Source organism: Eucyclogobius newberryi, unplaced genomic scaffold (genome assembly GCF_026437365.1).
Source record: "Eucyclogobius newberryi isolate DKJ021-1_F unplaced genomic scaffold, fEucNew1.0.hap1 SCAF_10, whole genome shotgun sequence".
Lineage (NCBI taxonomy): Eukaryota > Metazoa > Chordata > Actinopteri > Gobiiformes > Gobiidae > Eucyclogobius > Eucyclogobius newberryi.
Window position 1 is genome coordinate 30,180,363 of NW_027315724.1, and position 14,660 is coordinate 30,195,022.

The 14,660-nt window shown below is 40.8% G+C and overlaps 1 protein-coding gene across 11 annotated transcripts in view; it reads right to left on the reverse strand.

Annotated features, from left to right (window-relative positions):
• Positions 1-456: 456 nt before the first annotated feature.
• The window catches only part of phldb1b (pleckstrin homology-like domain, family B, member 1b), a 92,435-nt gene continuing 78,231 nt past the window's right edge, over positions 457-14,660 (reverse strand). For all 11 annotated transcript variants that reach the window (XM_072454360.1, XM_072454386.1, XM_072454352.1 and 8 more), the window contains 7 exons: positions 14,518-14,620; positions 12,134-12,434; positions 10,563-10,653; positions 10,119-10,265; positions 9,199-9,418; positions 6,832-6,917; positions 457-1,026 (listed from right to left, as the gene is read on the reverse strand). In XM_072454360.1, coding sequence (XP_072310461.1) covers positions 886-1,026; positions 6,832-6,917; positions 9,199-9,418; positions 10,119-10,265; positions 10,563-10,653; positions 12,134-12,434; positions 14,518-14,620 — 1,089 coding nt within the window. In that variant the 3' untranslated portion in view covers positions 457-885. The remainder of the gene's footprint in view (positions 1,027-6,831; positions 6,918-9,198; positions 9,419-10,118; positions 10,266-10,562; positions 10,654-12,133; positions 12,435-14,517; positions 14,621-14,660) is intronic.

Genomic DNA, 14,660 nt, shown 5'->3' on the forward strand with positions numbered 1-14,660 from the left:
CATTATTCAGAACGACCGGGTTTATCCCTAAATTCAGGCCCCGGTAAAGCCTGGATTTAGAGCCGGTGTTACTCGGAAAGCCAGAGATGATTTCCGCTGGTACTTTGTGTGGACCAGTTTGAGAAGCACTGAGCTAAAGAAGGCTACTTGGCAAAACTGATTGCGTGTTTGTGGCAGAGATATGGATATGCGTCTTGAGCTGGTGAATGGGCCCGATACTTTTTTAAATAAGATTATAAAACGACACTGGAAACGCGGTACCTGTGGATGATTCTGAGCGGTTTAAATGTGTGAATTATAGTATTATAGTAAATGAATGTGTGTTTCAAAACATTAGCAGCTACTTTTATATTGGTTGAAACACAGGGAGAACTGCGGTGTGAACTCCTGAGCGGTAGTGAATCTAACACGACTTTGGTGAACCTGGATAGAGTAAACTCTTTACAATAAATATACGGTGTAGTGTCAGACACAACGTGAACACTCATCACAGACTAGTAATAGACAAGTTCTCTGTCTTTTGATGAACTAAAAGCAACGGTGACAACAGAGCACTTACAGGAAAACATTGGCATTGAGTCTTTTGGCTGAATCCATGAATGAAAGTTTAAAAAAAAGACAAAATAATACAAAAAAGTAACTAGAATATCTCCATTTGGCAATATAGAAAGGCTTGTATAGTCTTCTTTACATTTGGTTTTACAGTCATGACTTGAGCGTGACTCCCTTTTTGATCCAAACAGAATCACAAAGAAAATGTTCCAACAAAAAACAAAGAAAATCAAATCAAAAAGCTGTGATATTGAAAGTGAATGGAGGAAGGCATGAGCCCGCAGTGGGACAGGCAGGAAACGGGAAAAAGTGAAGTCTGATGCGGCGGACACGTTAGTTCATGAACTGCGTGTAGCCCTCGGCCCCGGTCACAATCACGTCCATCCAGATCCTCATGGCCTCGGCAGAAGGAGCCACCATGAAGTACAGTCTGTCGTGAGTCTTGACGCAGAACGTCAGCGAAGGGTTCGGGCTCTGGAGGAAGCACAACGGAAACGCCATCAATGACAATGTACGGTTTATAGAATGAGAACGATCACAAAGACATGCATTTTACACACAGCAAACCAGGACAAACAGTGGGTAAATAACAAGGAAAGGTTTCTGAAAGGATATGGGTCTTTGCTCTCTTAAAAGATGGATTTTTAAGTATTTATCAAGCACAGTTTTTACCGGAAATTCATTCAATAGCATTCGTTTCTTATCAAAAACTATTGAATGTGGAAACAGGACTTAATGAGAGACAACCACAAAATTGAACAAAGCAACTCTACACTACAAAGACCCTCTGATAAAATGTTTTATTAAGGCATATCAATCAGAATATCTAAAACTGCATTCAGAATTTGGACGTCATTCTACTAACGTGGGACAGAGATGGTCGTTTTGTTCTGACGGACGAAGAATGGGAACATTATACTTCTCAATGGACCACAAAATCATATGCTTGGAAAGAATTCAGTTGTTAAAATGTAACATGGTGTTTTATGCTCACTAATGTGCACTAGTCACAGGGAAATCCTCGTCGCTGGTGAGAATGCTGTGGCCAAATGGTTCATCGTCATGTGTTTCGAGACGGTTCTATTGGACTGAGATTAACAAAGCGCTGCAGACCGTCTTTGACCTCACCATCCCACTGGACTTCAGAACTCAAAACTCCTGCCGTGGACACAATAAATTGAAACATACTTTTGGCGGTGGGGAAGAAATACAAGACACAAACTGCACCGAGCATCAAGGACCGGACCGACTTTAATCACACTCAGACTTCATTTTACATTTACTTTGGACAATTTGTGCCTTCATTTTCGTTGGATGCCTTTTGCTGCTTTTTAAATGTACGTTTATGATTACATGTTGATTATTTCCTGCTCTTTCTGGACGTCTTGCATGTGTTTTGTGTCTTTTTCCGATTTTAAATATAAAACACAGAACAGAAAAACATTCAAACGGATCTCTATAAATCAAAAACTGCATAGCCCTACCTTAGATAATGCCTTATTATGACTATGTCTGTTACATGAATAGATCAAACAAACGACCTCATATTTCAGGCTCTATATTTACTTCATGAAAACGTATGTAATAATGATCTCGCCTCAATCCTCACCGGCATGCCAACGTTAATATTCCTTATCTACATCAGAAAAATAACGTGTGCTTGCTAATGAGTTTAAATGTTTCGTGTATTCTCATTATTGAGCGTTTCTTTTTCATCTGCACAAACGTTTGCAGCCTGTTCCTGTGATCCGCGTCGCCTGTTCCCCCTCCGAACCTCACACGTCTCTTCAAATGCGCCCTGCTCCCAACTTTTTTCCCTCCGTTACGTGACATTGGAAGTGACAAGTGAAATCAAAAGGTTCAAAAGTTGATCAGAGCCGCGCAGTTGAGTGGAAACTCGGCGACGGGCCGTCACTTCGACGGGCGCAGAGCTACGGAGGCTTTGTGACGTGAAAATGTCAACGCTTTTTTTTAAAGTCAAGGCTGCAAAGGCAAAAGATCAGCAACGATCACAAGGAGAGAAAAGAAAGAGTGTAAAGACGGTGCCTGTGGTTTTATAAAGGGTGTAAATGGTGCAACAAAAAGTACACACAAGAATCAAGACAGAGAAACTTCATATGCCACTATATATATATATATATATATATATATATATATATATATATATATATATATATATATTTTGACCTCATGGTACTCTTGGATCTAAACAGGGATGTGAATACTTTTAAGACCTACATTAGCTTTTCTTCATAATAAAAATGTCAATGCTTTGCTTAAAATACTCTACGGTGCATCACATATTTATTCAAATACAAGCGTTTTTATTACAAAAGAAACATGTTGAAATGTATACGTTACTGCTTCACTGCGGCACGTACTAAATCAGAAACGATCTCCATGGATACAGGTGACGATATTGACCGAAATGATTCCCAATGTCTGTTTTGCAGTCCAAGCGCCGCACTTAATAACGTAATTACAATGAATGAACCACAAAGGTACAGAAATGTCACTTCATATGTTTAATATTCTGTATTCTTTATGATTTTAATTTAGCACAGCTTCATTATTCATTGATTTGTTGTCACGTTTGTCCCTCTATCAATGGAATCAGAGAAGTTACATAGATTGCCGTCTTTGCAAATATAAACCGTTACGATTTCTGTTAAAACGTCAATAATCAATTTTTCTTGACACTTTGCTATGTTTTTTATTTTATTTTAAAGACTATGAAATAAAACACGCTACGCAAACTGTGAATGGAGAAACCCTGTCCGGCCCTGTCAGGGGAGGATAATTAGACATGGTGAGTGTGAATCCACGTTGCTCTCTGACTGACTGTAAAAGGCTGTAGCGCTTAATTCTGCCGGATTTAGACAGACTAAAAAGTTGTACTATTATTTTTCGCAGCGGCTTCCGACAGACCACGGGGACGGAGGGATCAGGGAGGATCAGCACACACTGCCGGAGTAGATTTTAGGGACTTAATACATTTCCTTTACAAGCGTCGTCCTTCCTTTTCTAACGAGGAGGAAAGAGAGGTTACAGGGAGGATTTGTGCAAATACTAGATATACATACACTGTATATATCTGTGGATATACATACACTGTATATATCTGTGGATATACATACACTGTATATATCTGTGGATATACATACACTGTATATATCTGTGGATATACATACACTGTATATATCTGTGGATATACATACACTATATATATCTGTGGATATACATACACTGCACATACACTGTGTGTATCTGCGGATATACATACATACATACACTGTGTGTATCTGTGGATATACATACACTGTGTGTATCTGTGGATATACATACATACATACACTGTGTGTATCTGTGGATATACATACACTGTGTGTATCTGTGGATATACATACATACATACACTGTGTGTATCTGTGGATATACATACATACATACACTGTGTGTATCTGTGGATATACATACACTGTGTGTATCTGTGGATATACATACACTGTGTGTATCTGTGGATATACATACACTGTGTGTATCTGTGGATATACATACACTGTGTGTATCTGTGGATATACATACACTGTGTGTATCTGTGGATATACATACACTGTGTGTATCTGTGGATATACATACACTATATATATCTGTGGATATACATACACTGTGTGTATCTGTGGATATACATACACTGTGTGTATCTGTGGATATACATACACTGTGTGTATCTGTGGATATACATACACTGTGTGTATCTGTGGATATACATACACTGTGTGTATCTGTGGATATACATACACTGTGTGTATCTGTGGATATACATACACTGTGTGTATCTGTGGATATACATACACTATATATATCTGTGGATATACATACACTGTGTGTATCTGTGGATATACATACACTGTGTGTATCTGTGGATATACATACACTGTGTGTATCTGTGGATATACATACACTGTGTGTATCTGTGGATATACATACACTGTGTGTATCTGTGGATATACATACACTGTGTGTATCTGTGGATATACATACACTGTGTGTATCTGTGGATATACATACACTGTGTGTATCTGTGGATATACATACACTATATATATCTGTGGATATACATACACTGTGTGTATCTGTGGATATACATACACTGTGTGTATCTGTGGATATACATACACTGTGTGTATCTGTGGATATACATACACTGTGTGTATCTGTGGATATACATACACTGTGTGTATCTGTGGATATACATACACTGTGTGTATCTGTGGATATACATACACTGTGTGTATCTGTGGATATACATACACTATATATATCTGTGGATATACATACACTGTGTGTATCTGTGGATATACATACACTGTGTGTATCTGTGGATATACATACACTGTGTGTATCTGTGGATATACATACACTGTGTGTATCTGTGGATATACATACACTGTGTGTATCTGTGGATATACATACACTGTGTGTATCTGTGGATATACATACACTGTGTGTATCTGTGGATATACATACACTGTGTGTATCTGTGGATATACATACACTGTGTGTATCTGTGGATATACATACACTGTGTGTATCTGTGGATATACATACACTGTGTGTATCTGTGGATATACATACACTGTGTGTATCTGTGGATATACATACACTGTGTGTATCTGTGGATATACATACACTATATATATCTGTGGATATACATACACTGTGTGTATCTGTGGATATACATACACTGTGTGTATCTGTGGATATACATACACTGTGTGTATCTGTGGATATACATACACTGAGACTCAAGCTGAAAAGTCCCTTCTGCAGCTGCACAGCCAGAGCAACAAGAGTGCACAAGCAGAGGATAAGTAGTATTTACGTGTGTGTGTGTGTGTGTTAGAGAGAGAGAAGTGTGTGTGTGTGTGTGTGTGTGTGTGTGTGTGTGTGTTAGAGAGAGAGAAGTGTGTGTGTGTGTGTGTGTGTGTGTGTGTTAGAGAGAGAGAAGTGTGTGTGTGTGTGTGTGTGTGTGTACGTGTGTGTTAGAGAGAGAGAAGTGTGTGTGTGTGTGTGTGTGTGTGTTAGAGAGAGAGAAGTGTGTGTGTGTGTGTGTGTGTTAGAGAGAGAGAAGTGTGTGTGTGTGTGTGTGTGTGTTAGAGAGAGAGAAGTGTGTGTGTGTGTGTGTGTGTGTGTGTGTGTGTGTGTGTGTGTTAGAGAGACAGAAGTGTGTGTGTGTGTGTTAGAGAGAGAGAAGTGTGTGTGTGTGTGTGTGTGTGTTAGAGAGAGAGAAGTGTGTGTGTGTGTGTGTGTACGTGTGTGTTAGAGAGAGAGAAGTGTGTGTGTGTGTGTGTGTGTGTTAGAGAGAGAGAAGTGTGTGTGTGTGTGTGTGTGTTAGAGAGAGAGAAGTGTGTGTGTGTGTGTGTGTGTGTGTGTGTGTGTTAGAGAGAGAGAAGTGTGTGTGTGTGTGTGTGTGTGTGTGTGTTAGAGAGAGAGAAGTGTGTGTGTGTGTGTGTGTGTGTGTGTGTGTGTGTTAGAGAGAGAGAAGTGTGTGTGTGTGTGTGTGTACGTGTGTGTTAGAGAGAGAGAAGTGTGTGTGTGTGTGTGTGTGTGTGTTAGAGAGAGAGAAGTGTGTGTGTGTGTGTGTGTGTGTGTGTGTGTTAGAGAGAGAGAAGTGTGTGTGTGTGTGTTAGAGAGAGAGAAGTGTGTGTGTGTGTGTGTGTGTGTTAGAGAGACAGAAGTGTGTGTGTGTGTGTGTTAGAGAGAGAGAAGTGTGTGTGTGTGTGTGTGTGTGTGTTAGAGAGAGAGAAGTGTGTGTGTGTGTGTGTGTACGTGTGTGTTAGAGAGAGAGAAGTGTGTGTGTGTGTGTGTGTGCGTGTGTGTTAGAGAGAGAGAAGTGTGTGTGTGTGTGTGTGTGTGTTAGAGAGAGAGAAGTGTGTGTGTGTGTGTGTGTGTTAGAGAGAGAGAAGTGTGTGTGTGTGTGTGTGTGTGTTAGAGAGAGAGAAGTGTGTGTGTGTGTGTGTGTGTTAGAGAGAGAGAAGTGTGTGTGTGTGTGTGTGTTAGAGAGAGAGAAGTGTGTGTGTGTGTGTGTGTGTGTTAGAGAGAGAGAGAAGTGTGTGTGTGTGTGTGTGTGTTAGAGAGACAGAAGTGTGTGTGTGTGTGTTAGAGAGAGAGAAGTGTGTGTGTGTGTGTGTGTGTGTGTGTTAGAGAGACAGAAGTGTGTGTGTGTGTGTGTTAGAGAGAGAGAAGTGTGTGTGTGTGTGTGTGTGTGTGTGTTACCTTGGTGGCACTTCGGAGGTGGTCGTAGTAAACCTCCTCGATGGCCTGAAAGTAGATCACGCCCTTCAGCTTTGTCTCATGTTTGTCTGAAGAGGAAACACAACGAGAAAAGATCATTCGTGATTGAACAGAAACAACAAAAAACATTTAAACGTGAATTACCGGTGCTTTTTCATCCGACTGTTTTACCCACGTTTACTTTATTTAGATTTCATAAAACTGGGCACAAATCTGAGGAATACTAAATGTGTTAAAGGAATGAAACTAAATGTTATATTGTTCAGTTGTTGGTTGGTCTCAGTTATAGTGAATAACCTTAAATTGTGATGTTTTTTCCTGACAATAATCATACGACATAAATGTGATATCGTGCCACACCTACAATATAATAATAACAACAACAACAACAATAACAATATTATAAATTGTGACAAGCAAATTTAGCTCTTTTCAATTAAATCCACAGCTCAAAAAGTAATTGTATTTGTTTGTTTGTTTGAGTCGGTTTAGTCCAGATAAACATTTTTTCCAAATTCAATTACAATTATTTTAAAATGTAACTTAAATATTGCAGCCCAACACATGAACTTTACTTTATCAATCAGAAAGTCACACTTGACATGTATCAAGACAGCGATACAGAAAGAAAATTCAGGATTTCACTGCTGTTTGGTCCTGTCAATAATCAGTGATGTTTCTCCTCACAATAATCCTACACTACAAATGAATATAGTGATATGCACACAAAGTATTACTATTACAAGCACGAGAACCAAAGTTCATCAGATCAACGTCACACTGTTTGAACGATGAGCCAATTAGCAAACGCCGTCCAACTCTGATCGTGACCAATTTATAGTTTTTTGATGATGGATGGAAAAAGACAAGCGCAGCAGTTTTTGTCTGTTTTTAAAACCAATGGGGCTCTCATTGTATTTTCAGACCTGACTGCATTCTTACGCCGCTGTGGTAAATGATTGCAGTTTGTTTCATCAGCCTCTGCAGAACCGCAGTGAGGAACCGGTGGGGAACTCGACGCCCCTCTCTACCTCCAGGCACAAACACTGCACAAGCCAACTTAAGAGCAGTAGGTAGAGACGTTGCACTTCATTTCGAGGAATAATAGTTTCCTTTAAACGCGCAGCCATTATCCGCTAATGACCTGTTTAGCATTCAAACAGCCCCGTGTTTGCATCTCATTTGAGTGCGTGTAAATGAGCCAAACTGAGGCTTGATTAGCGGCGCTCCCGACTCGCGCTCGTCACCTCGCGTTAACGCTTTCACGCAAGGTCAGGAGACAAGGGCGAGCGTCTCAAACCCGCTCCTGGGAGGACGGGGCAGGCGCAGAGCATTTCAACTAGCACCAAAGTAATCTCAGAACACCTCCTCGCCCTGGCCCGCTTTCAACAAGGTACGCTTTAAGCAGCTTTAAGCGGAACCTTCTGAGGACTTCAAAGGGCTGACAGCCAGTGTCCCAGAGCTCAGTGTGCAACATCAAATTACAGCGGCGCACGCTCCGCACATGAGGCGCTCAAGGTCTGGAGGACGCGTGTTCCACTCGCCGCGCCGACACGCCGCTCGCCACTGAAATATTAACAACTTCAGCGTTTTACAGCACCTACACACTGACTCTACATGGTTTACTAACACATATATATCACTTATTTACACGTATATATATATATATATATATATATATAATATATTTTATAAATTATATATTATTTATTATATAAATATATATATTATTTACACCAGCGTATGAGGTTTTATTTATGTACATGGATCTTTGAAAGTGTAGCTCTTTGTCCCATGAGACAGTGGTACACAACACACACACGTCTCACACTTTAAGAGTCCCACCAACTCGGTTACTAGGCAAATAAACCACTTTACTATAGTACTAATATAGTGGTATATTGTCAATTATATGTGTAACCTTTTGGAGGAGCCGCGTCACCTGCACCTCATGAAAATAAGTTAAAATCGAAGTTCTTCGTGGCGACGTTTTATACCAAACTGTGGAATATTATAGCAAAAGGAACAAAATGGAACAAGGAGGAAGAGTGACAATAGGATGCTTGTTTTTACATATAATAGTGTAAAAAAAACATACAAATTCCAAACATTCTCATTATATTAGTCTATTTTCTGTTTAAAAAGTGACTTATTGGGGATTTAAGGATGTAACATTTACTACAAACACTACTCAATATTTCCTTCTTTTAAAATCTGAAAGTATTTCCCGTACCCCAGGTTAAGAAACACCGCTCCAAAAAGTAGCACAATCATTTATTCGTTTTGTGGACATTTGCTTTGTGGTCTAATCCGTATTTCTCTACAGGGGTCAGAGGTCACTGTACTCACCGACATAGTAAGAGAAGGTCCGTTTGAGGCGATCGAAGACGAACCAGCGTTTCTTCCAGGACTTGATCTTTCCGCCCATTTTGACCAGGTTCCCTTTGCACATCTTCTCCGTGACGATGACGTGGCTGCACGTGTCCACGCTGTGTCCGGACGAATCCACGTGAGAGCGGAGGTCGAACTCCTCCTTTCTGATCGGTAAGTATCGGGTCATCGGACGAGCCTGGACACAGGTCAGATCACTTTGTTCGAAACGTTGCGGCCAATCGAAACGTGACAAAAGGAAAAAGTGTGTGAAATGCAAAAAAAGTACTGCGTTGAATACTGATTTTGACAAAGTACATTCAAGTATATCAGCGAAAAAGAGGTTTCAATCTAAATTAATTTGTACCTGGTTAAATAAAAGTGAATAAAAGAAAATAAATGAAGTAATCGCTTTGAGATTTGACTTATTATTTCAATATTTATCATGTGCTTGTTGTTTTCTGCATGTGGAACTTCTAATATTTTTGTAGTACTTTAAGATTTTGGTCATTAAATCAATTGCGTTTAACTGTTAAAGTGTTTAATTGTGTTATATGTGCCTTTCTCATTTATTAACAATACTATACATTGAGAATATTTGTTTATTTCTCCTGGTTTAGATTTTATTGTGTGAGTGGCATAAAGATGTTTACTGTTTGAAATAGTTAGATGGAGATTTAGATAGAGACGTTTATATTGTGGAACTCTCTGTGAAGAAAAGCAGGTTATAATGTACTTTAAAATCCTGAAACAGACTTAATAACTTAATAAATTAGATTAGATTAAGAAAATATCAACAAAATCTGCACTTCCTGGTTTAAATCTAGCCTTGTTGCAGTACATTTAGCTTCTCGCGGCACAGAGTTGATACTGACGAGCGTGAGGAGACTTTTCCTGACCTGAGCGAAGTTCTTGGACCTCATCTTGACCTCCTTCTCGATGAGCTGCTCCCGGTGCATGGTTTCGTCCTGGAGTCGTTTCTCGGCCTCCTCCCTCCTCCTCCTTTCCTCCTCCAGCATCTGTCGTCGGGCCAGATATTCCCGCTCCTGCGCGCAATCGCTTTGTTACAAACGGCGTGGCTTTGATTTCAAACAAAAAACAGACGATTTCTCCAAGTTCACAATGATAAAAGCGCAAAGAAGGAAAGTTTTGCCGCTATAGAAATGATAAATATGGGAAGAATTTATAGTCGAGCTATAACTTTCTCCGGCTGTCAGCGAAATTAATCGCTGTATTGACTTGGCCGTTGCGTAGAGTAAACATCGGACCTGCGGCGGTGTCATTTATCATTTAGTATGGATTTATCTGAACGGGGTGTGATGTCCTTTTGAAATGCAACTCACTCGAGATTCAATAAGTCTGGCTTTTTCCAGTTGAGCCTCCTTCAGCATCTTCTCCATCTCCTCGATCTTTAGGGCGTCTAGTCCTCCGATGCTGTCGAGAAAACAAAGACGTCATTGTTTAAGATTGGTAAAAGTGAATGAGTTTTATCAGTTTTATTTTACAATCGTGACTTTATTACACGAAAATATGATCATTTATAACTATTTTAAAAGGTTTGAGTCGAACTACAAGAAGTTTTAGTGCTTTGTCAGTGAAAAAAAAACCAGGAACTTGCTTTGGCGACGTGGTGCAACATAAAACAATCAAAAGTAAACTCGGGAAACAAAACTAAAAGTGCTTAAAGTGTGTGCATTTTGTGGCAGAAACAAAAGTGCTGAAACAAGCAAATACCAACCAAAACCCGGTGACAATGGACGCAGCACAATGTGTTATTGGCATTTGACCGACCGACAATCATAATGTCTTATTTATGCAGCCTTAAAATAACACTCTGCCCACGTTGCTTCAGCTTTTATTCATTGAAATGTTGACGTCTTGACAGCTTTTGTCCATGTTTGCAGTTTTTGTTGCTGTTAAAAAACTCTGTAAGACGTAATGTCCCCAAAAACAACTTACTCACGGACTTTGTAACAACTTAAACTTAAAAACAGACACTTTAGTCATGTGGCCTTGGCCCTGTGGTGGCTGTCAGTTTGCTCAGTGCCACGTTTACAAATCACTGCTAATAGTTGTACGATTGGTCCCGCGGGAGCTGCGAAAAGCCGTTATGAGCAAAATCTGCTGCAGCCCACACACTGTCAGTTAAACGCGACACAGCGATGCCACGCGACCAGATGGCACCGAACGAGCCGATGTTGGCACAAGGACGCGCCCCGGACAGCGGAGGACTATCCGGTGTTAATAATTATGACTGAACTACACTGATCAGCCACAACATTACGACCACGCGCGTCTAATGTCAGGGGTTTTAATGTTAAACAGGTTAAATGTTAAGCGTCGTGACAGTTTTTGTGTAATAAACAGAAGGGCCGTAATCAACTGATTCCAGGTCGACTAAAGGCATTATTTGACTAAAAGAAGGCGGGAAAATAGCTAAAGCTCTCCAAACGCTATGATCTGAACATATATTAGACCCTAAGTGCATTGACTCTTACTGCTGCGGCCCATATAAACGTGTATAATCCCAATCAAATATTTAACAAATACAAATCTGGGTAATTGACTAAAGGATTACGGTCCTATTCAACCGTTAACTTTTTTTCTTTCTTCTTCTAAGTTTTGGTTTTCAAGTATTTGGTTTTCCTGTATGTTGTGTTGTTTTGTTTATGCTTTGTTCATTTTTGAAAACGTATAATAATAAAACATATATTTGCATTGACACTGTTCTCTTTGGCGCTCTAACGCTTCACACAGAGTTCCACGTCATTATATGCTCTAAAACAGAGCAAAAACAGGCCTAAACATTAACGTTACTATGTGTATAAACTAGGTACAATCACATACGTGAACCTTAAGCATGCTAAAGCAAGTCTGCAGTCTTTATATCCGCGTCCGTACAGAACCTCTTTACCTGGACACGTTGTCAGGTGAGCAGGCCGAGTTGTTGCCCGTGGAGATGCTGGTGTCCATGCTGTCGGAGCTCTCCAGGCTGAGCGTATCGTAGGGCTGCTCTCGGGCCGCGGGCTGGTGGTGCAGGATGGAGTGGTGCACGCCGTAGGACTGCAGGGGCGAGCGGGAGGGCGAGGACGGCGAGGGGCTGAGGAGCTGGGACTGGGACCCGTGCAGCGCCTCCCACTGGCACTGGGCCTCCGCTGCGGCTCGCTGCTTCAGCTCAGCCAGACGCCGCCGCTGCTCCTCGATCACCTGCTGACCTGGAGAGAGGAGCGGGGGGTGAGACGGTTTGTCCACATGTGTTCACAGTCTCTGAGGACCAAATGAGCAAAGCAAAGCACCAGCCAGTCCCTCCAGTGGACCGTGCAGGAGCTTTTTGATTTAAGATTAAGTATGCAAAACAGATCAGACGTATTCCAGGTTGGCCCATTTATGAATTCAACTGATGACACAAAGTTTAGCATTTCAACAGCATTTACGGTTTTAAAGGCTTTTCTAATGATCGATGGCCGAAAAAACCCACAAAAAAAGTAAACACAGTGCACACAGTATGCTTCATTACGACAAATATAATTAATGAACATAAATTAAACAAATGCCTTTTATCATTTGATTCTTGGAACTAACAAAACTAATAACATTTACTTGTGGCAGGAAAACTATGGGTTACGGTCAGATTTAAGGACTTTTATAAGAACATTTATAAGAAAGTAATTGGGATTTGATTTGAACGGTCCTAATTTCACACGTGAGCAGTGATAGTATGTGTAAGCCTGTAAACATGATTACTATATTGACTTATCATCCAAGAAAGATAGAGCGCACTATTTATGTACAATATTCTTCTGGGAATTGTTTTGTTATTTCTATTTAGTACGATAAGATTCTTTCTGTAGAGGGTCGAACAAGTAACTTCTATACTTCATTATAGACACAAACTACTTACGTGTTTATTCTGCTATTAACTTGTTGCAGCTCGTGGATTTAGTTCGTTTTGAAAGGGGTTTATTAGGATTGTGCTGCTTTAGGGTTAACGTGTCAGTGGCATAAAGTAGTTCATCTGGATATTTTCCGGAGATATATAATCGCACGTCCAAATTTGTTGTCGTGACATAATTACGCAAGCTTTTTCTGAAACATTTAGGACAAAAAATGCGTCTCCTTCTCCACAGACACAGGTCCAGCAGAGAGAACATGAGCAGAGCAGATTAAACCATCATGCTCGAGGCAACTGTAGCACACGTCCAACATAAAAGACACATTATTATCACCACCGCCAAAACCAAACCTCTGTCCATGCACCGCACATACAACACATTATGTGCTCCTGCAAAATACAGAGGGAATAACGGCTGTACAGAAATTTCCCCGGCTAATCTCTGCGTCCCGATGCCAAGCCAAGATCAATATCTGCTGAGGACAAGCGCGCTCACAGCTTTGCACATGCAAGATTTATCCCTCTGCAGCCTGACTGTTCATAGAAGATTGATGGAGCAGAGAGAGTGAGCGTTCGATGCTTCAGACAAAGGAAAGATGAAAAGATTCCATTGGAGAGAGGCGTTAATGACACGCCAGAGGAGAGGAGACACACTGGGCTGAGTTATGGAGTCTGAAAATGAACCGGCCAAGTGTCGAGAACTGGCAAATGTTAGCTTTGAAGCAGGAATCGATACAGGTGCGAGAAGGGCTTTAGTTTCAAATTGGGCTGGAATTCCTTAAATTCAGTCTTTGGTCTTTTGGCTGTGTTGAAGATGTCTTATTGGCTTTTCCATGTTCTTAGAAGCGTGAAAAGGTTACATACTTTAAAAGCGACTTTATATGGTTCTTTTCCCATATCGTTAAAAATGCATGCATTCCCAAAAGAGCAGAGTTAAAAGTGGAGCTATCATTTGAATGGACAGGAATCAGTCATCAGAGTTAGTTAGATGATGCAGTGGAGAAAACGGCAGCGTGAACGAGCAGATGCCCCTGGATCTGTCAACCTTCTAATCTTCCCTCCCCGACGGTCTGTCTGCAGGTCAGAGGTGAGCAAAGCCTAAACACCAATACTCTCTAATGTGGGCAGTCCTGACCCAGCAGCAGTCACTCTGAAGCCCCACATCTTTGTGCTGTCACTTCATACACACCCTATATATTCAAACAACACTTACAATACTGATCAACTTTACACAAATGAAAATATGTACTTAAAGCCTGTACAAAATGATCTTCTTTACAAAAACGAATGAGGAGACTTTCACAGAGAAATGTATCCTCTGGGTGGCAAATGTATAACATTTAAACAAGAAATGTAATTGGCTGAAACCTCGGGGTTATAGCAGAGGGCATTTGCAGGTGAGTTACCTTTCTGCTGCAGAGCCAGCTGCCTCTTGGTCTCGATGTCCTGAAGAGTAGCTGCCAGGTTCCTGGGCAAACTGCCAGTGCTGTTAGCGGCCAGCAGGGGGCTCTGCATGGGTAAAGCAGGAGATGGTTAGTGCCAACATCTG